Source organism: Ictidomys tridecemlineatus, chromosome 6 (assembly GCF_052094955.1).
Source record: "Ictidomys tridecemlineatus isolate mIctTri1 chromosome 6, mIctTri1.hap1, whole genome shotgun sequence".
NCBI classification, from domain to species: Eukaryota; Metazoa; Chordata; class Mammalia; order Rodentia; family Sciuridae; genus Ictidomys; species Ictidomys tridecemlineatus.
Genome location: NC_135482.1, coordinates 196620996 through 196644623, shown reverse-complemented (window position 1 = coordinate 196644623; position 23628 = coordinate 196620996). Strand labels below are relative to the sequence as shown.

At 47.2% G+C, this 23628-nt stretch overlaps 1 protein-coding gene across 4 annotated transcripts in view; it reads right to left on the bottom strand.

The window, feature by feature from the left end:
* The window catches only part of Myo16 (myosin XVI), a 524759-nt gene that overhangs the window by 229738 nt on the left and 271393 nt on the right, over window positions 1–23628 (bottom strand). For all 4 annotated transcript variants that reach the window (XM_078016333.1, XM_078016334.1, XM_078016331.1 and 1 more), the window contains exons 11-13: window positions 19610–19720; window positions 10325–10390; window positions 748–875 (exon numbers count right to left, since the gene is read on the bottom strand). In XM_078016333.1, coding sequence (XP_077872459.1) covers window positions 748–875; window positions 10325–10390; window positions 19610–19720 — 305 coding nt within the window. The remainder of the gene's footprint in view (window positions 1–747; window positions 876–10324; window positions 10391–19609; window positions 19721–23628) is intronic.

The following is a 23628-nucleotide window of genomic DNA, read 5'->3' as shown; positions in this document are numbered from 1 at the left end:
ATGAGATCAATGATGTCAAAGAAAATAAATAAATGCTTAATTAAAAAAATTAAATCAGAACCTGGGCAGGTTCCATCTTTACACTGTCCCTGCGTCATTTGGGCTGGTGTGCTACTTTCCTGTACACATTCGGTTTCCAGCCACCAGCTCTGGCAGTCAGGAGGCCAAGCTTGCACACTGACAGATGTCTCCCTCCAGCACAGGTCGCTCGGATATAATTCCATGACGCAGAGTTTGGTAGTTAAACATTTCTTGAATCTCTCAATATGTAAGCCCAGTCCCTCACCCCCACATCTTGTGGTGGTCCCCTTTATTTGAAGAAAACTTATGGGGTTGAAAATCAGCATTACATATCAGATTAAAAAGAACACCCCTGGGGATATCTCCTGGTGAGGCATGAGCGGGGGGCAGTGGACACCGGAGCCGCAGGCAGGGCATTCGCTGCCGGCACCGAGAACGCGGCTCCGGAGCACCCGCCTCGGCTTGCTGTCTGTGGGCTTGAGAGCCGACTCACCGTGGTTCTCGGTTTTAAATCTTCACAGTGAAAAGAGCTTCAGGTTAAGTTGGTTGGTACTGATTGCACTGCACTTGGGGCTACTGCTGATAGGAAAGGTGTCCCTGCGTGTGACAAGTCAATCGTACTCACTGAAGTGATGACATGAGTAAGTGCCAACCAGGACCAAGGAGGTCATTGTCCCCACGAGCTCCTGGGGCACATCCGAGCATGGGGTGGGCGAGGTGACTCACCTGAGAAGGAAACACTGAGGCCTCCGCTCCCGGAACAGCTGGTGAAAGGCCTTCTCTGCGCAGGAGAAGAGGTGGGGAGGCAGTGAGGGGCTGGGCCTCCCCGTGTGGCTCAGGTAGAGCTGAGAGACCTGGAGGCGGGACAGGAAAAAGAACACGTGTGCAAGGTCCCGGACACTGTGCGAGGTGCAGGACGCTGTGGAGGGTCCAGGACACCATGTGAGGCCCGGGACACTGTGCGAGGTCCAGGACCCTTCCTCCCCTGACGTGGTGACTCCTGTCCCATCTGCTACAAAACCGAAGGGCTCTCTCCTTTCAAATCTCATTGGATCCACAAAACACTCACAAAGTTCCGCGCCCTGAGCACATTTCAAGGCATAACATTGAGTTCTATATTTTATCCTTCATTTCTTGGTTCACAAGCCTTAAGATATTCTGCTGTCTACAAGAACAACGCAGAAAACTCCAACAGATACCCGTGAAGGAAGCGAAAACCACGTGTCATGGTTGAGATGTGGTGTCCCCAAAGCTCCCGTGTGAGACAATGCAGGAAGCTCTGGAGGAGAGATGATTGGGTCGTAGCCTTAGCCTAGTCCGTGAGTCCATCCCTGATGGGATTAACTGGAGTGGCAGGGGGCTGGACAAGATGGGCGTCGGGGTGTGGCTTTGGGGTCTACATTTGCATCTGGTGAGTGGAGTCTGTTTCTGATCACCTGTGAGCTATTTCCCTCTGCCACTCTTCCTCCATGATGTTCAGCCTCCCCTTGAGACCTGAGGAATGGAGCCGGCCTTCCCTGGATTAAGACCTGAAACCGTGAGCCCTCAAATAAACCTTTTCTCCTCTACAATCGTCCTGGTCCGGACCTTCAGCCACAGCAGCAAAAAGCTGACTAAAACACCGTGGCAATTCACGTCCCACACAATCTCTCGCCACCCTGAGCGCTGACGGCCTAAGTGAACAAGGCTTCTCACCTGAAGAATGAGAAACCAGTTGCTCCTGAATTGAACAGGAATTTACACATTTATCAGGAAAATACAAATTAATTCACTTAATGGCGATATATATGATGCTACAGGATTTGTTGCTAGCACTGTTTGTCCTTTTGAGTTTCTGCTGAATTTCATTACATCAGAATGAAAACATAAGGAAGACAGAATCCAACCACGCCTCCAGGGAGGAAACCCCACCTACACACCGTTGCTGCTGTTTTAACCAGAGAGGAGAATCATGGCGCACTGTGTGCCAAGCTTGTGGGGGTGTGTGTTGGGCTCAGAAGGTCTCTGAAACTCCCAAACAGGACCAGAAAACAAACTCATCAAACCAACCTCAGCAGAAAACACTAATAATTTAGAAATCTGCAGTAGAGATTAATGGGTAAGGATAATGGTGTTTCAATACAAAAAAAAAAAAGGCATTTGTAATTTAGAACACACTAACTAGGACTAAATCTTTCAACAAGGAAAACTTTTAGAAACCTATAGTTAATGGAGTTTTTTAGTTTCTTTTCTTTTTTTTTTTGTAAAAAGACATAGGTAATATGTTATTTGAGTAAATTAAAAGCTAAAAAATAATGGCATCTGCAGTTTTGGAATGATTATATGCATGAATGGAAACGTGTACAGTAAACATGAATGAAAGGTAGCAGCTGTGAGGTGGTGGCAGCTGCCGCACCTGTGTCCACGACACTGAAGACCCCATGAGTTAAAACACAGCATCATGTGAGTACCACCCAGAACACACGCCGCGGTTAGACCAGGGTGCGTTTTCTTACTGCATCTTTCCAGCTGCACCTCAGGAGTAGACAGAGAAAATGTGGCATCTGTCACTTACAGTATCTAAAAGAGTCACATGGACGGTGGGCACACAGTCTAGCGTATTTTATTGACACTTTTGTGCTTTTCATCATTCCAGACTCTAAATGAACAGTAAAACTAACGAAACCGCAGCCCTCACAACCCCCCTGTGTGGAGCCCAGGGTCCCGTCCTGGCAGGACAGACGTCGGTCCTAATGCTGCTTCACTTTCCCCAGTCCACGAGGCGTGATCTGACTTTGCTGAGAGTGTCATGAAGTACCAGGAGCACAGGGGACAGCGGGGACCCAGAAGCATGCGGATCTCACGCTGTTCTTGAAACCCCTTGGGGTCTCCCCTCCTCTGAGGCCGAGTTTCACTAGAGGTCAGACATGGAGAAGAACCTGGCGTCTCCAGACGGGGTCTTCATAATAATCCCACTCTTCACCGCCTCCTGGCACGTCAGGATCCCCAGATCCCACTGGGTGACACTGCTCAGGGAGGTCAGTGCTGTGATTCCTGATCCCATAGTGAGATAACATTCCCTCCTCCATGTGTTCTGCCAGAAAGTGGGGTTTTCTCCTAGCTCTAGCTCTCCGAGGAGGACTGACAGGCCTCTAGCTTGTCCACTGCTTCTCATGTCCACTGAGGACATGATCGCACATGCTCCTGTGTCCAGCCAAGGTGCTCGGGCCCACACTTCCTTTCTCTCTCCATGTCACCTTCTTCTCTGCCCCTCTGTGTCACTGGGGACAACACAACTCCAGGACCCGGGACATGTCAAGCATTCTACTCAGCTCAAGGGTGGGCTGGCAACAGACCAGCTTTGCTGCATCTCCCTGACCTTGTCGGGCCCTCTGGGAACACGGATCAGGGAATCAGGATCAGCTCCGTCCTTTCCTCCTCTGTGCACACATGACGCCTCTCAGTGAACTGCCAGCAGATGGCAGAATCCGTCACGGGTTCATTTCTGAAGTTACCACTGACTTCCACGGATTATGAAGGGGCCATTCCGCTGCTGGCCCCATCTGTCAGGACCATGGTGACCTCACGGAAGCTGCCAGGAGCCGATGGCTTGAGGTGGCAGGGGCTCTGGCTTCACACGCTACTGAAAATGAGCAGCATCTAGGTACAGGGGCATACTGTGGAAAAGCTCATGTTCTTCACAAGAAACTGCACGTGAGTAAAGACGGCATTTGCTTCTGGGATCCCCGAGGGTGGACATCTACTGAGTGGTACCCTAATCTAACTTCACACTCCAGGCCTAGGCCCGACTTTAACGTTCAACCTTTGAATGTCTTGCTCTTCTCAAACTGGACTGTGCCTTCTCTACATGGTCACGTGTTGCTCCTCTCCAGAGCCCTCGACGCCCTTTCCCCTGGTATCTCCCTCATTCCTGGAGCCTCAGCCCACTCCCATTTCCCTTCCGTGGACGGCCTTTCTGGCCTGGATCCCATTTCTCTCCTTTCGTCCTCCTGACTCTCAATCAGCCACACCCTCCACACGGCTCCTGTGCTCCTGTCCTCGGCGCAAGTGCTGTTTTGGGTGCTCTTTCGTGTGATTGGTGTCCGTCTCTAGAATGTCCATGCAATTTTAAGGATGAAGACAACCACGTGGCGTCTCTCAGTATTTCACACACGGTATCATGTTAATGGATTCCACAGGTGTTAACTGGCTTGGTAAAGCTTGCTTGCTTCTGATTTTAAGTTGCTTTTTTGTAAAGCTAGTGCAGAAAGATCTAGCTACTTTTCCATCTTCTCTCCTACATTCTACATGTTGAAAACTAACGATGTCACTTGTCCTCAGCATGAAGGGACAGCACATGTCCCACTGCTGGCCTGCCAAGCTCCCCTTCTCAGCGACTGTGAGTGTCAGATTGACGTTGCCACAGCAGCAAGGATCTAACGGACAGGGCTTCCTGCTGCCGTACGTTCACATTCATCTTGGGATAAACCTGGCCAAGAAGAGGGTCCTGCATCCACAATGAATGACTTTCTGGAAGTCAGAAACAGACATCACCAAGGCCTGAGACAGATCCCCAGTGCTAACAAGGGGAAGGGGAAGCACAGATGGCCTGGGGCATTGTGACTCTGAACATGGACGCTGTTCTCCTGGCCTTCACCATCTTCATAGGTAAGATCACACCTAATGTGTTATTTTATCCTTTAAATAACCCTATCACCATGGGAAGACACCAAACCGTTTGGGAAATAATTATCATTTAAAAAAGACAGACATATAATGATAATCAATAGACACAGAAACGATATTCTTTTCTTTGTGTGTCCAGGGGACAGCACGGTCACTGTAATGCAATTTTTTAGATTATTAACCTCTAGCACTGCTGCAGAGGATGCTCACTGATTCACCCTAACCTACATCACTGCACCTGCCCCTATTAGGTTTTGTAGACCATCAGATTCTGCATGATGGAGGGGTTTTCTGAAAGCACCATGCCCTTTGGAATCCCCTGGGACCTGTAGAATGAGGTAATGGTGTGGTAAGCTTTGTATCAGTGTGCTTCCACTTCACATGTTCTTCTATTTACTTCCTTCTTATGTTCCATGACATTTAGAAATGATGAGCATGAGTGAAGTGTGCATGCAAAACATATATTAAATGTTAATATTTTTGTATTAAACATGTAATTAAATTTAGTTATGTAAATTATTAAATACATAGTAAGCCATATGTTTATAATTTTGGACATTATACCTTTTATTTTAAGTTGTGATGAACTATTCTGGCTGCCAACCCAATGTATTACGTTATTTTTCTACATTAATAAAGAATACACCTCTTAGCGTGTGTCTCCTTTTGTCCAGTAATATGTATTTCTGAAAAAACTATGAACATATTATTTAAAGCCATAAAACTGTCTTACTGTTAACATTAAAAAAAACCAAACAAACCTACCAAATAGTAGTCTGTTTCCACCACAAGATGCAAGAGTCTATGACAAAGAAAAGTCATATCCAAACCCTTTATTTGTTAAACTTGGGCCCCTACATTCAGAGGAGCATTTAAATAAGAGTTATTTTTGTATATTTTTTCATTCCGTTTTTCAAAACTGACTTTGTCTCACTGTAAAATTCTTGTCAGCTTTACAATCAACTGTGATCCTGTAGCTACCTCAGGAACAATGTCCCACAGTTCACTTAAAATAGACGCTTGCTCTCCCACCTTCTCTCTTCTCCCCCTACTCCTGCTAAAAGGTACACCCGAGTTAACTCACAATGAACTTCCAGTCAAGCTCAGGATTTGAAGGCACAGGACCCCCTGTAAGGCCCATGGTACCCTGTACCTACAGGAGCTGCTTTCCTGTGAATCCTCCCACAAGCAGCTGTAAAAACTGTATGAAACACAAACAAAGCATCTGAACTGTAGGCCAAAGTGCTGGGACAGAAGAAGCCAAGACGGTGGAGAAACCCAGATGCACCAGCCAGGGGACTTGCTGTGACGCTTTCTGAGCACACATGGTCCTGTTTCTGAGTGAAGCTCAGTGGCCTCACAGGAAGTGAAGTGTCTGAGGAGTAAAGCAGAGATCGGAGCAGTCTTCCAGGGCTCGGAGGACAAGGTCAGCTTCTGTTCCAGACTCAGGGAAGGAGGACAGCCCAGCGGACATCAGCCCTGTGCACATCAGCCCTGCTCTCTGCAGACTCACCAGGGCCACGGCTGCTGGAGAAGGGAGAACCTAAGGTGCCTCCGCGGGGAAGGGGCCTGCCTGCCGCTCACCTGCCCACCAGGGAAAAGCAAGTTCTCCTGTGGGGAGGTAACAGCATCCCAGGCTCTGCAGGCTTCCACAGGGAACATTCAATGTTTAACCCCCAAATTCCATGAGTGTCAGTAAATACACCATGGAATAGAAAACACACACACACTCACACACACACACACACACACACACACACACTCACGAAAATAATCCCAGGATTACAGGCATCAGACTATAACCATCAGCAACTGACATGGCCAAGAAAAGAACAGAACAATGAAGAAATTCATCAGAGATCAAGAGAATAAAATGGAAATTTTAGCATTTAAAAAATAACATAACTAATGCCCACAATTTATAGATGACTTTATCAGTAGATTCAAAAGAAGAGAGATTAACTATAACCTGGCAGGCCACCTGCCCAGATTATACGTCAAGAACAAAAGTAGAAAACAGAAAAAATAATAAGGTTTATATTTTTATAGAAGTCATATGACAAAGAAAAAATCACAAATGGAAACAGAAAATATCTTAAATTCAATGATAATGAATTTATGAATTCAGTAAAGATGCATTGAAAGTAAAATAAAAGCCTCAAGATCTTATTTTATTAACAAAGGCCATAAGTAAGTGGTAAATCTATACCATGTAAACAATGATCAAAGTGAACTCAAAGAAAGCAGGAAGAAGGGAAGGCCAAAGGCAGAGAGGTCAAATGAGAACAAATATGCTATACAAGAAGCCAAGATATTTTTCTTAGAAGATATTAATACAATTAATAAATTCCTAGATCATTGATTTTACGAAGACAGAGAATTCTTTAAAAACACAATTATTAGGCCAGGCTCAGTGGCACACGCCTGTAATCCCAGCGGCTCAGGAGGCAGAGGCAGGAGGATCTCGAGTTCAAAGCCAGCCTCAGCAATTTAGCAAGGCCCTAAGCAACTCAGTGAGACCCTGTCTCTAAATAAAAATTTAAAAAGAGCTGGGGATGTGGCTCAGTGGTTAAGTGGCCCTGAGTTCAATCCCTAGTACCAAACAAACTAAAACCCCACAACTTTTAAAAACTTAAATAAAAAGGAACAAGAACACAAAGAGCCCCATATTTGTCAGTGAAATTAAACCCAGAACGAGAGCCCTCCCTACAAAGAAAACAGCAGGCCTTAGTGGTCCCCTGGTGAGCTCTTCCAAACACTGAGGAAGAAATAACACTGAGCTCACACAGACTCTCTCCCGGCTTGAAAACAGAACACACTTTCCAATTACTTTTATGAATTCAGCATAATTTTGATATGAAGGACTAAAAAAATAGCAAAAGAAAAATCAGAGGCTGATCTCTGTCATGAGCATCAATACAAAAATCTCTAATTATTATCTAATAGAATTCAATATTATAAAGAAAATGAATGAAACATAAAAAAGAGGGTTTGCTTACCATTTGAAAGTAAGGAAACAATTCAAAAACAAAACAATAAATGAGAAAAATGATTATCTCGTTTGCACACACAAATATTTGTTAAAATCAAATATTCCATTCATTATGAGCCCTCTTATGAAAATACCAATAAAATGAAGTTTCCTTGACCTTATAAATTAAAAAAACATCTTCATACCTGATATGAAGTTATTAAAGTCTCCCCTGAGATCAGGAATAATTTTTTACTTTTAAATTGAACTACAGTTTCTATTTACCAATTTTATGGTTATTTTATCTGGTAAAAATAAGGAAAATCTAGCAGAAGGGTTGTAACAGAAGAATTTTTTTTTTTTTGAAGAAAGCATTATTTTGTGCACTTTAATAAGAAAATAATTTTATACCTATCAAGTGAATTTTATAACTTACTAGATTTAAGATAATGTTATTTTTTAAAATCTTGCTTTACATGATGACCATATACAGAAAAAAAAATTTAGCCTATTATTTATAATAGCATTTAAAACATGGAATGAAACTATGTAAGATATCTCCCTGGAAAGCAGAAAGATTATTCCCTGGGAAGAATTCAAAAGAAATAATATATTTAAGAGGCTTGGAACTTCTAAAATTGTAGTTATTCTCCAGCTTCATGTAATAAAAATTAAGATCCAGGAGACTCTCACGCCCCTCCCAACACACCCAGGAGTTGATGAGCTGACTCCAAACCACAGAGAAACGCTAGAGCCAGCCATACTCAGGCCAACGGTGAGCGGCCAATATGAAGGTGTGCAGTGGGGACACTGCCGTGCAGAGGGGACGTTGCCTCCACAGGCCTTTCCTGTATGGAGACCTGGCTAAGGAGAAGGGCCCCCACAGTGCAGAGGGGAAGGGGGTCTTTAGAAAACAAGGCTGTGTCAAATACACATAAAGAATCTCACCCTCCCTCTTCCAAGGTGTTTCCCACGTGCATTTAGAATCCAGAATCCTTAAAGGTCCTCAAGCCACTGAGAAAAAGGTGACCCAACAATTTTAACACTTTTAATTTGAAAGTCTTGGACAGGCACTTCACAAGGAGGATGCCCTTGGCGATAGTCATGTGAGATGTGGTCAGTGCCACTGCTTCTCAGAGAAGCACATACTGAGACAAAAACAAGATTCCAGTCTATACCCAGGAGAGTGGCAGACAGAGCAAACAGGATTCGCTTATCCAAAGAAGAGAAGCAACCAGATTGCTGCATTCTGTTGGCGAGAACATCAATTGGTAGAACCTCTTGGAAAATTGCCAGCATGTCTCCAAACTGAGCACACAACACACCTGGAGCCACCAGTCCCCTCCTGGAGCCATGCCCAGCAGCACCAGTGCACAGGTGGTGCCCAGGGGGTGTGAGAAGCTTGTGGTCACAAGGACCTCGCACAGACCTGATTTAAACTGCCACACAGCCACAAAAGGGAATGTTCACAAGTCGGACAAAGGAAAAACGCCTACTGTTTCCTGTGCTGCTCTGCACAGACACACCCGCGGTGTTCGTGACCCTCCGTTCCTTGACCTGCGTGAGGGTTTCGGATGCCACTGCCTTGCATGAACTAGTTCTACAGAACATCTAACACTGGTCCAAGACTCTGCATTACTAGATAAACCTCACAGAAATATTATTTATGCTGCAATAGAAAAGTGGCAGAAATAGCGCTGAGCTTTTCCTGAGTTATTAAGAAGCCACGTCAGATCAACGCCAAGTCTCGGACAGAACTTCTGCAATGACTGGGAAAGTCCTCTTGCTCTTGTCTGTCATGTCCATGGACTCTTGGTGGCCTGGGGACTGGACAATGAAGACAGTGGGCAATTCCAGCGGTTTTATGAAGTTGACTTCCGGGGCCCAGGGGAGGGTCCTAGTGAGCCGCAGTGCTGTTCTCAGGAGCCGTGTGGTGAGATCTGATGTAACCTCTGTCTGTCTGTCCCTCTCTCCCACCAATCTATGGGTGTGCCTGGGCTTCAGGAGGATACATCTACTCCCTGTCTCCTACTCTCCACACACCCACTCCTTAGTGTGAATTCCACTGTAGGGCTGAGCTGGCCCATGGACACACCTAAGAGCCCTCTGAGACAGCTTTCGATCCACTACTGCTTCAACATCATCCTGTGTTTTCCAGTTGGCTGGAATAATTTTCCAAAAGTAATTTATCTCTTAATCCTGAAGATCTCATTATGAAAACTAGCCAGTGGTTTGGGAAAATCTGCACACGCACTATTTCTCTTTCCTAGTCCCACACTTCAACCCAACAGAATCTCTTTAGGAAGAAGTCATGAGTTCAAGCAAGGGCTTTGAGGCACAGATCCCCAGGTTAACAGGAGAGTATGGAACAAGCAGCCATCAGTTTGGGTCTGTCCAGTGAGTATTATCATAGAAGAATCAAATACTTTTAGCGCTAAGCATATTTTTAATAAATAACTTTGATTTTCAAAGTTTCCTCAGAACAAACTAATTAACATGCAACCATTCATTGAGAATTTTAAAATGTTTCTGAGAAGTGTGACCTTCATTATTGTTTCTTTTATTCATAATCATTTGATACACAGGTGTATCCCCAGGGAGAGAAACTCTCTCCGGGGAGAGAGTGTTCCTTTGTGTCATTAAAAGGTATTTTAAGTTGATACTCACCAGGGTAGAGTAGATTGGGAGCTCCTTGAATGGGTTAACCAGTAGAAGGATATCCCCAATGAAAGTCTGTTAAAAAAGACAAAAATAATTCAGGAACCAATGCATAGAATCTGAAAAGAATGAAAATTACATGACTTATAGATCATCATGGGAGGTATAGAGAATAAGGCATACCATATTGCTGCAAATATTTGTAATTGAAGAAATAGAAAAAATTGAATTAAATAAAAGCAATAGGCTTTGTTCCACTAAATATGACAAGTGAAATGGGTGGCTGCTAAAAATTCATCACGGGATTCTGTGAGCCAGTCTAAATAAAAATGCATAATTAAAGCAAATAACAAATGCCTAGGAAGAAGCAAGTGGAATAAAGGCTCTGTGTTGCTGCAGGACAGTCACAGCACACACGTAAGCTGCTAAAGCACAAGAATCAAAAAGACATTTTAATTAATAAAGATCAAGTAATGAGACATAAAGTCACAAAGAACAGATAAAAGAAAGTGGTAGGATTTAAACCCAAATGCATCCGTAAGTGCAGCAGACACAAAGGTCTCAAATACTTTCATTAAAAGACACAGATTACGCACTGGATTAGAATATGAAATATGTGCTACCTGAAAGGTAAGCACCTTAAACATAAAGACTAAGCAAATTTGAAAGTCAGAGAAAGAAGCAAGACACAAATACAAACAGTACTACCAGGCGAGAAGGTGATCCTCACCACACTGGGTGCAGACAAAGTGCCAGTTAGGAAGCAGTGCCCCCAATAAGGGGGCGTTTCATGGGGACAGACTGACAAAGCAAGGAGACGGAGCAAACGCGGTTTCCGTAAACAAGATCCAGCATCATTCCCAAGACAATAAGCACAGCTACAGGGAGAGAGTATGAGTTTACAATGATGGTGAGAAATTCTGCTTAGTGGTTTATGGAATAAGCAAACGAAATTTTAAATAATTAAGTTTGATCTATTAATTTACGTAGGCCATCCTTACTACCCATGGCAGAATAGGCATCCCTCTTAGGTGAACCAGAGCAGTTTCATTAAATTCATTTATTTGTTTAATTTATTACTATTATTATTTGTGTGTGTGTGTATGTGGGGGGGGCACTGGGGGCCAATCCAGGAGTGCCCGACCACTGAGCTACCCCACTGCCCTTTTTCAATTCTGACACGGGATCTCACCAGTTGCCAGGCTGACCTGCAGGTAACTCTCCTCCTGCCCTGGTCTCCAGAGTTGCTGGGATTATAGGCATGAACCACGGGGCCCAGGTCAATCTCACTAAATGTAGAAGATCTGAGTCAACAGGTTTGTTCTCTGATCATGGTAGAATTAAAATGGAATATTCAACCGTGTACAGGAAATTAGCTGAGAGACTTTAGGGGCTTTTACTCCAAAACAAAGCAAAACAGGTGAGTGAAGTGATGGATATGTTAATCTGCTTGACTGCAGTAATCACTATGTGCATCACAACAACATGTCATACACTCTGAACATGAACAATATAACTTATTTTTAAAACATTCATTTCAATTAAAAAATCAATTAGTAATGGATGCTTCTCCCAAATATTTGGAAATTATACAATATATCTGCAGATAACCTATAAGTAAAAAAGAAAAAAAATACAAATAAGAAAATATTTTGGTTGCCAGGCGTGGTGGCTCATGCCTATAATCCCAGCAGTGGCTCAGGAGGCGGAGGCAGGAGCATCACAAGTTCAAAGCCAGCCTCAGCAACAGTGAGGTGCTAAGCAACTCAGTGAGACCCTGTCTCTAAATAAAATACAAAATAGGGCTGGGGATGTGGCTCAGTGGTCAAGTGCCCCTGAGTTCAAACCCCAGTACCAAAAAAAAAAAGAAAATATTTTCATTAAAACAGACCAGACCAATTGGCTGCAGCTACAGATGTAGTACTATGAAGAATACAGCCTGAGAGGTCTATGCTAAAGAGGAAGGGAAGGTGGCAGTTAGTGAGTTGAGTGTATATTTCAAGGAGCTTATAAAATTACATCAAATCATACAGAAACAATGAAGAAAATTTTTTTTAAAATGTAGGAATAAAAATCGATGGAATAGGAAAAAACAGAAATAAAGCGAAAACCAAAAAAATCCAAATGGTGATCCTTTGAAAATCTACAAACTTGATCCTGATAAGAACAATCAGAGAAAAAAGAGGGAATGCACCAAATACCCGTGTCAGAAACACAACACATGAGAAGAGACGGTGGAGTGCGTCCAGCCTCCGAGTCAGACCCTCAGACAAGGTGAAAAACACGTCTCACCAACAGCGTCAGAGAAAACAGAAAACCCAACAGCTCCTTTCTGTGAACAAAATGGAATCAGTGTCTAAAACGCCTTGCACAGAGGAAGCTTAGGTGAATTCCTCCTGGCATTGAGTACAAAACAAGCCAATGTTATACAGGTTACTCCAGAAAACGACACACTTCTCATTTCACTTGAAGAGGCCTCCGTGAACGTGGTGTCAGACTCTCACCGTGTGTTATAGAGGAAGTACAGCCGACCTCCCTCATTAAAATACATGCCAAAGTCCTAAGCCAAGTAGAGACCAACTGATCAAACAATAAAGGAAATGAGAAGTTAGTATATCTCAACCAAATAGGCTTTAGTCTAGAAGTGCAATGTTGCCTTCATATGTGAAAATCAACACCTATAATTAATAATACAAAAAGATGTAGGATCATCTTAATAAATGAAGTAAAGTCACTTAATAAAAGTCAATGCCCATTCTTGATTTAAAGATAGTGATAACTTAAAACATTAAACTACCTAATCCAAGGAAAGTAACTGTAGCTGTGGTATGGCCACTCAAACTGCAAGAAGAAAATACAGAAGAAAATTTTCATGATCAAGGCCAAAATTTCTTACAGAGGACACACAACCATTAACCCTCAAGAACATGAAAGTTCTAAAGTTCTCTTCAAAAGAGGACACAAACCACTAACCCTCAGGAGGGAACACGGCCAGGAGAGTTCAGGAGAAAACCAGAAGTATGGAAGGAGGTGCATGCAAGGTGCTCATGTGCAGAGAAGGATATTCTGGTATGTAAGAACTCCTGTGTATCCAGACGAAAGAGAAAGAAAACTCACGTCTTTAAAATGGCAAATAACCAAACAGACTGTTCACAAAGGAAGCTTAACGAGCCACCACGTTCCTCAGTATTGTCATTGGTTGTCAGAGGAGTACTAAGGTCAATGAGGCACCGGGGCACAGCTGCGGGAAGGGCTGGAATGTAAGCATTAATGAAACAAATCACTGGCCACACTGAAAGCTCCTTGGCCACATTTACTGAAGCAGAACCTGCTTTACGCCAACGGGGTTCCTGTCCTAGGTAATCCCCGCAATCCTTCTGCATGTTACCCACGGAAGTCCCTGCATGCGTGGACCACAGGAAGCAGGGCTCACACTGTCGGCTGTTCACAACAAGAGTGGAACGACTCAAAGGCCCCCCAGTTGAGGACCCTGGAACCCCATCAGGACACATTCACAGAGTAGCCATGCACAGGAACAGAACTTAACCGCCACGTCTACAAGCCGCTGTGCAGCCGCACGTCAGGACCACCAGGATGAGTGACAGGGAGGAGAGAGACTCCTCTCCAATACATCTTGAAAAACAGCCAAGACAAAGCTAAGGTCACAGGTGCCAGGACTTTGTAGTGACCGCTGTAAACTGGGCAGGGGGCTCTTCCAGGTACATTCGTGAAACAAAGCTCCGCTGAGCCAGCTAGCATTTCCTATCATTCTACAAACCAGGATTCCACACAGCGTTTGCTCAAAACAAGGAGTGGTCAGTGTCCACTGCAAAAAACAAACAAACAAACAAACAACAACAACCAGAAGAATGGCAATAAAAATGAAATAATAGATTTGGAGGATATCATTGATGTAATGCTTTTAAATTACTGTTAAACTCTACAGAAGAAAAATGAAGCTGGGGATCTGATTGTGGATTCAGAAATTAGTGGATAAAGGAGATGGGAGACTTTAAAATGAAAACCTCTCGGAAGTTGCATTTTCTATTGAGGAATAATTTTCATAGTGGCCCAATCACTGAAGGAACTTGGAAAAGTGTGCATTTCGTGATCACCAGGACGTGGCTCATAACGCTGCTGCGATCCCATGTGACCCACAGTCATAGGACCCCCTCAGGAACAGCAAGTGCACTGTGGGGATGTTCCCATGACTGGCACTGTTCCTGCCCTGCGTGCAAATGTGCTTCTCTTCCTCCACCAGCGCACAGTCAGACTGCACAGACAACAGGGAACCACGACGGCATTGCACAGCCGCAGTGTTCAGTACGGGGCGGGGCAGCTTGCCCAGAGGGGTCAGTTCCCCTGGTGGAGGATCCTCCGCCTCTGACACCAGCGTGCCAGCCCCACGGTCACCTGAGCGAGGCACAGGGTAAGCGGCGGCTGCGGGGCCAGCTCTGCAGCCCTCCGCAGGCCGCTGCTGTTTCAGGCTTGGCTCAGCAGATGTTCTGAGCCCTGTGTTTATCTCCTGGCTCTTTCCTTCCAGATTCTCCAGTCACGTTAGCGTGTTTATGCAGATTTCTTCTGAGGAGCTTCCTTACCGCCCATAAAGGACTGGAGGCTGCATTCTGTTCTGCTAGACTGCTGCAGGGCAGCTGGGGAAGGGTGCTCCATTCCACGCTTCTCCCGCAAGCACAGCCTCATCACCCACCATTCATTTTCTGTTTGAAGGTTGGGAGCTTCCTACTGCTGCAGAGATATGGAAAGTCCCTCTAAATGTTCGAGTGAATGCTGTACAATTTGTAGAAGAGTAAGTCACCACTGGTTTCAAAAGATCATATTACATAACAAATCAGACTGCGGGGAAAAGATGAGAATCCCATCAAACAACGGATTCACCAACACTTGATCTGGGCTCTGAGGAAAGTCACCACTCATACCAGCCCCAGCTGTCTGCCACGAATAAATAAACATTAACTTCTTTCTCTTGTGCTGAAAATGGGGACGTGGTCTAAGCAGGCTTCTTGTTTATTCGGTGTTTGTTGTGCAGGTAACTCTCCGTCCACTGGATACGGACATGCTCGTGTGCACACCTCTGTGCATGCCTGGAGAGTGTGCGTGGGTGGGAGACACAAAATGAAATCTAAACAAGAAAAACATAAAGTACTGCATAAGTTCAGGAGAAATGTGCAGACAGGTGAGAGGGTGGGAAGCAGGTGCTGCAGCGTGCACAGGATGCTGGAGGGAGGGAGGCAGGGAGCACTGGTCAAGCTTTTCAGACAGAGTCCTGCACAGAGGTGCCAGAGGGGCTCATAGGACATCAAGATGACCAGGATGGCCGGAGCACAGGACCCAAGGGGACACCAAGATGACCAGGATGGCCGGAGCACAGGACCCTAGAGGACACCAAGATGACCAGGATGGCTGGAGCACAGGACTCAAGGGGACGCTGGAGCACAGGATCCAAGGGGACACCAAGATGACCAGGATGGCTGGAGCACAGGACCCAAGGGGACGCTGGAGCACAGGATCCAAGGGGACACCAAGATGACCAGGATGGCCGGAGCACAGGACCCTAGAGGACACCAAGATGACCAGGATGGCTGGAGCACAGGACCCAAGGGGACGCTGGAGCACAGGATCCAAGGGGACACCAAGATGACCAGGATGGCCGGAGCACAGGACCCTAGAGGACACCAAGATGACCAGGATGGCCGGAGCACAGGACCCAAGGGGACACTGAGATGACCAGGATGGCCAGAGCACAGGACCCTAGAGGACACCAAGATGACCAGGATGGCCGGAGCACAGGACCCTAGAGGACACCAAGATGACCAGGATGGCCGGAGCACAGGACCCTAGGGGACACCAAGATGACCAGGATGGCCAGAGCACAGGACCCAAGGGGACACCAAGATGACCAGGATGGCCGGAGCACAGGACCCTAGAGGACACCAAGATGACCAGGATGGCCGGAGCACAGGACCCAAGGGGACACCAAGATGACCAGGATGGCCGGAGCACAGGACCCTAGAGGACACCAAGATGACCAGGATGGCTGGAGCATAGGACCCAAGGGGACGCCGGAGCACAGGATCCAAGGGGACACCAAGATGACCAGGATGGCCAGAGCACAGGACCCTAGAGGACACCAAGATGACCAGGATGGCCAGAGCACAGGACCCTAGAGGACACCAAGATGACCAGGATGGCTGGAGCATAGGACCCTAGGGGACACCAAGATGACCAGGATGGCCAGAGCACAGGACCCTAGAGGACACCAAGATGACCAGGATGGCCGGAGCACAGGACCCTAGGGGACACCAAGATGACCAGGATGGCCAGAGCACAGGACCCAAGGGGACACCAAGATGACCAGGATGGCCGGAGCACAGGACCCTAGAGGACACCAAGATGACCAGGATGGCTGGAGCATAGGACCCAAGGGAACGCCGGAGCACAGGATCCAAGGGGACACCAAGATGACCAGGATGGCCGGAGCACAGGACCCAAGAGGGGAGCTGTAGCCCTCGAGTTAGGAAGGCCAGGGGCAGGAGGCCAGGCCTCCAGGCCCATGGGCTTCCTTAGGGCTCTGGCTCTCCTCAGGGTGAACTGGACGTCCTCTCTGCAGAAAAAGGACACGAGGGGTGTACACTCCAACAGGATCATCCCAGCGCCCGCATTGAGAACAGACAGAAGGAGAGCAAGAAGCGGATGCATTTATTTGAAGTTTAATGCTAAATGCAGGAGTAGAAATGTCCGTGTGCCAGGCGGCTGCAGTGAGGGCGGCACCTCGTGTGTATCCTAGAGGAAGCAGAAAAAGTAGAGGTGGACAGGGGCAGAGAAGCTGGCTGGACACACAGCGCTGCCGTCAGCCAGGAGGCCAGGCCAGGGGAGAGCAGGAGGGCAGAGGTGGGAGGGCCAACTCCATTTACTAGAATGTCGAGATTCAGACACTAAACTGGTGTTTTCTATTTGTGGGGAAAGAGCCCTGGCTGGTAGTTCCAATTAATCAAGAGCTGATACTTCTGTAAATGAAAATAAGAATGAATTGCTAGAGAAGTGAGGCTGAAGAATTACATGAAGACATACACAGGGGGAACCCTAATTCTCACATCCAACAGACTCAAACGATCAAATCGCAGTCCAGGTTCTTTAAAATGCTTATTTCTTTGCAGACTTGTAATAAGATGTTCACATGACCAGCAGTCCACAAAAGATGCTTAAAAACAACTCATTAAACCCATCATGTTCAAATTGCATGTCGACCCATTAGAGGTGAATCAGACACCATAACTCAGAGCAGTCCTTTGACGACATGGATCCTAGGTGGCTTAGCTCTTCAATATTTCAGGTAAGGGGACAGGAAAGCCAGGCCTCACACCATGTCAAGTTTAGATCTTACATGAATTTAAGAAACCCAGGCGATGTTAACTCTGATGATCGAGAGAGAGAGAGAGAGAGAGAGAGAGAGAGAGAGAAACTGAGCAGAGCAAGATTTATCCTGAAGACATGTTAGAGCCAGGACTGGGATACACTGGCAGAAGAGTCTGTTGCTGGGTTGAAAAACACTGGACAGGCCTCATGAGAGCATGACCAGCGTGGTTCCACACCCAGGTGTGCCCAGCACCCAGCACGGGAGCCAGCTGTCAACCAGGCACCAACAGAGATGCCGTGCTAGTGACAGTCCACCCTGACAGCCTGCAGCTCGGGAGGCTCACTGGAGAACACCTGAGTGGAGGCTCCCCCCGTCTTTCATGGGGAAGAAACATAAAGTTGGGGGAAGAGAAAGGTCTCAGGGAGGCCCCAGGACGGGCAGGGAAGCGACATCAGGCCCTTGAGGGATGAGCAGGGAAGTCCTTGGTGCTTGGCCCAGGACCCAGGTGCAGGGCATGCAGTCCTGTAGCTGAGGTTCTAGCCTGGGGACAAGGACAGTGGTCTGCCTCTAGGAGAAACATAAGAACCACAGGCAACCGTGCAGACAGAGGCTTCCAGAGGGCCTTGTGGGTGAAAGTGACTTCAGTTCACTGTGAGAGGAAACTGACAGGAACGAAGCCCCCAGAGGCAGGCAGGGCCGGCCTTGGAGAGGGGCTGGTGGCTTAAGAGCGGGGCCACAGAGGACGGCTGGGCATAGTGGAGAGCTAGGACCCCAGTCACTGGGAGCCTGGAGAGAGGAACACCAACATCCAGAGTCTTTCTGCATGGCAGGAAGGCAGCACTGTAATTAAGAGTAAAAAGCTTAAAAAGAAGAGTAAATATGATATCGGGGATGCAAACCACGCACACCTTACAAAAGTACCAGGGTGGTCACAGACCAAAGCAATCAGCTTTCGCCACTTAATGCCAATGACTCACTTTCATTAATTTTGATAGAAGTATTTAATTTTAAGTGTATTTACGGTGGCAGGCAATTTATCCAAGCGTCAAGATGCTGTATTGCATTTTCATAGACTAATCAGTATCTAACAATTTATGACTTGTAAAGAAATCTCATACTTCACATTTACATGGAAATTACTTAATCAATTTCTCAGTAGATTAGGAAAAATGGGTATTATCAAGGAAGGATAACAGGTATGTGCATAATCAGATTTCTCTGCAGACCTTCTGATTGGATTGCTCTCTGCTCTGTGCAGAAAATAACAATCAAAGGGAGTGGGGGCAAAGGAGGGAGGGGACAGCCTCGGGCTTTCAGATGACGAGGTGCCTACATTGTCGTGGGCGTTGGAAGAAGGGACATCCTCACCAGGAAGGGCCACTGCAAATCGACTCTCTGTACTCTTTGTCTTCTGGTAATATTTTCGCATCCTGTTATCAGAAATCTGTGTACGAATTATCTACTTTACACACAGAGGAGCTTCCTGATGATTTACAACAATAACCGTTTCTCTTCCCCTGCAAACGAGCAGCCCTCATGCATAGTCAATGAGTTGTCTCACTGTCTCTCCCAGGCCAGGCAGGGTAGAGCCAAGGAGCGGGGGCACGGCATTCTGACAAGTGACTGGCCGATCCTGCTGGGTCCAGCAAGACCTTCATGGCCATGGTGACAGCAGGAAAGTTCAACGGTGGTGAGTACTCACGTCTTGCTCAGTCTACACTCGCATCTAAACCAGCTCTGAGACTTGGAACCCGGCAGCACTTGCCCCATATAAATGAACCAGAATGAACCTGAACTCCAGGGCACTGGACCTGGCCTCCACCAGGAGCAGAAGCTACCAGGAGCCCGGTGCTTGCAGGGTCTGCAGGTCCAAGGCCGGGAGGGGCGGGCGGAGCAGAAGGCCACCCGAGGGCACTCACGTATATCTGGTTGTTCCCAAAGCGCTTCTGAATCTCGTACAGCAGGCTGCCGTCGTTGAGCTCACTCAGAGTCGCCAGGTCATCGTTGGGAGCCGGAGGCATTAGCTTGACCTGAGGAACAGACAAGTGTGGTCAGTTCTCACAGCTTTCCAGTCGGCTGTCGCCACGGTTGGAGGTTCCGTCTGCGACCTCACGTCAAAAGTGTGAGGACCACTTGAGTGTGAAGCTGTTGTGAAAAGACCACACGGATCAATACAGATGGAAAAATCCAGAGCCACAGGGGAGTGGGATGAGACAGACCCGTGCTCCACACCCAGAGTGCGCACGCGCACACCCCCGCACGACACTGTCACTCAGTCACGGTGTCCATCAAGGTCCCTTCAACCTGTCAGCCCTCCCCGCACCACAGTCCAGGCAGCTGAAGTCCTCGGCAGGACAGAGAGCTGGCACTGGGAACCCAGTCTTCCGTCTCCTGTTGCCACCGTTCATGGAGCTCAATTTCTGCATCGTTAGGAGGGGCCAGATGTGCAAAGCAGGGTCCGGGTCTGTGTGACTTTTATTCTGTTTATAATACTCTTAAGAAGCTGAGAGGGTGGGGTGACCACCAGGAGGAAAACAGAGCCTTCTTTTCCTCCCAACATTGGGAGGCAGAGCTTAAAAACTGAGCCATATTTTAAATAAGAAGACAGATGAATTTGGATTCTTTAACTACATGAATATCTAGCTTGGGAATGTGCAGTGGTCAACTTTATCGAGCATGCTCTGAAAAGTAGACCCTGGACATAATATTGCAGCACTGGTTTTCTTACGTCACACAGGGAGAGTAAAGAACACAGGATATTCCTATCCGCGTCCCTGAGAGGACACGGATGCCCACGGTCAGATTTTAATCACAGCCTGTTTGTGTTATGCCTGTTCAGGTCTGCATTCCGTATTTGTGTTGCATTTTATATTTGGTATCAGATATTGCATTATTAATTTTGTGTGCCATTGCTAAATGATTTAAACATAAACAGTGGGTGTTTTATCATCTTAGCTAAATGTTTATAAAGTGAAAAATATGACACATTGTAAAAGCTAAACATCAGGCTGGATTTCAGATATCAGGTGATCGTCCCGTGATGGAATCTTGCCGTGAGTCCCTAAAGTCCACCCACCCACTGTTTCCCAGGCTGTCCCTGACCTATCAGAGCACACACACAGTGCTGTCCTGGGCCTCGCAGGCTCGGGGAGGCGTGACCTCACGGCCACGTGTGGAGCACCCCAGGTCCATCTCTCACTGAAGAGGGACTTCTTTGGGGACGTTTGCCGGAGCGCGGTACAGAAGACGGTGCTGGGCATGGAGGTGGGACAGGGACCCCTGCAGGGCCCTGGGATGAGCCTCTGAACACACATGGACAAGAGCGGTCACAGCTGGGAGAGGCCGGGTGGCAGGTCACTGGAGGGGAGGGGTCCTGTCAACTGCCCTAACAGAACTCCTACCCGGGACCAGGGCCATTGGGCCCCATCTGCGCAGGTGGAAGAAGAGGGGCCTGGTCAGCTAGAGAGGGTGACCACAAGGCCTCTGGCGGCAGTGACCTGACAGGCTGCTTTCCTTATAACTGGATTTACAAGGAGGTGCAGGTGGGCCTACGGAAGCTCCAAGGCCCGAGTGAAATCTGTCCAAGCAAAGAATTCTGTCACTCACCACGCCGCCCTCAACAAGACCCTCAGCAATTCTCTTAGAAATGTGGCTCTTCCTCATACTCCTTTTGAGAAAAACTTATTTGCTGAACAGTGACTTTTTAAAGTTTGGCTTTCACTGTCGTAGCCTTAACCAACTGCAGTGTGGCACCATTCTGAACCAATGATGAAGTGCTTGAGGCCCAGAAATGGTGACAATTTTCCTAGGGCCACACAGCTGGTGAGAGGCAGAAGCTGGAAAGGAACTGCCGAGTATGGGTGAAGACACTGCGGCAGATGATGGTAAACAGGGAACACGCCCAGAATTTCCCTGAGCTTTCTTGCTCATCTACTGTTTGCCAGGCATTGGGATTTAGCACACAAAAGAGAGAAAAGAGGAGGAAGAAGAGGAGAGGTGGACGGACCTATCAGGCAAGGAGAGCCGCCAGGCACAGCTGTGGGCGACCGAGCCGAGCTCTCACCAGGATCAACTGGACAAGAATGAAGTGTGCTTTACTAAAGGATGACTTCACTGTAGTCTAGGACCACAGACTGGAATGTCTGCCCTCGTGTCCCGAGGAGTCTGGGAAACAAGTGGATTCGCATGCACTTCATGGAGGGAAACGTCTACACAGAGAGAGGCCCTCAGGGGTCTTTCGTCATTGATTTAGGGGTAGATATAAATACCTTTTCTTTCTAATGTCTTTGCAAGATTCTCTTGAAGAACAAAATCTTAGGCACAGTCATCAATGTCCTCTAAACTACAAATGTAGGGTGTGTGTATAAAGACAAGATTAACGACCCATGTGACGTGCGTGTGTGATATGAATCCATGACACCATTCAATATCTGGTCTGTTTTGTTTTTGATACGGTGGCTGAATCTGAGGTCCGTGACCATTGAACACACCCCAGCCCGTTTTATTTACTTTTGAATATTTGAGACAGGGTCTTGCTCAGTTGCGGAGGCTGGCCCCAAACCTGGCAATCTTCCTGCCTCAGCTTCCTGGGTTACTGAGATTATAGGCGTGAGCCACCAACCTGCCACGATCCAGTGTCTTGGAACAACACAAAAATAAAGCAAAATCTGCAACAAGTGAGCGTGCAGATGTAACTCCAAGAGCAACCATCAAAGGGGAAAGATGAGCAAGATGATTCTCTTTAAGCATCATCACTAGACTAATACAATTCCTCTGTCAACCACCACCCTAGCCATCTCAATGCCAGTTTCTTCCTGCACACATAGAAAAACAAAAACGTGCAGTGTGACGGAGGCTGGCGTTTGTCCCAGGGGCGGCTCCCTGGCATCCCCAGACTGCCACCTCCAGTCCAGCTGCTGCCAGGGGCTGAAAGCAATGGGCTGGGGCCAAGATGTGGACACTCCCTGGTTTGTGACAGACAGGACGCTGAGTGAATCAGGGCCGGACCCCGCGCTCATCCAGATTCCAAAATAACACCGAAGGAAACTCTGATGACCAACTGGAATCAGGAACATCCGTGACGTGGCTTCTTTATGCAGCTGTCACAGGCACAGTGACAGCTCATGTCAAGGCGGGGAAAAGCTGAAGTAGAAGAAAAGCCGTGGGCTGAATTACGCACACCACCCACGTCCACGGAAGGTCAGGAACACGGGAGCCCGCGTCAGAGGAGCAGACCAAGGCAAGGCTGCCCGTCCCCTCCAGGACTGGCCACTGTGGCGTTTGCTACAAACGTGGTTCAGAACAGAGGATCCAGAAGGGCTCAGGAGACTCGCTGAGAGGCAGCGTGAGCCGGAGTGCGGGAGGGCTTGGGTCTGCAGGCCCCTGGCCGCCACCATTTCAAGGCTGCTCTTGGTACCTGGGGTCCACCGTTCAGTTTGGTTCTTTGTGATTATTCTCTCTGAGGACCAGACATCCCTAGGCAAGAGAGATGGTCTGACGTGTGGGATAAGGACAAGGGTTCAGGGTCAGAGCAGCCAACAGTCCAGAATGGGAAGAGTGTCCGAAGAGGAGGTGGCTGGTGTCCTCACAGGACAGCATGAAACACAAGAAACACTTTACTACGTGTCTCAAAGCTTCCCTGCCACCGTGACCAATGGCGGAACAAGCCCTCCTACTGCCCGCTGCCAAGTGGTGGGCTTGTGGGCCTTTTCCCTGACTGCTCCCGACTTCGGTGGGAGCTGAGCCAGAGCTTGCTGCAGTGAACCCAAAAGAGCCCCAGATACCAGGTCAAAGATGCCTGTGGTTCTGGGTAATTTGCTTCACTCTCTTAAGTTTGATCCATTTAAAACTCAGTTTGAAATCTGAGCAAAAATATCAAAAGAGGGTAATAAACTGTGTCCTGAAATATTTTGGGGACTCAAACAGTGGGTAGAGGAAT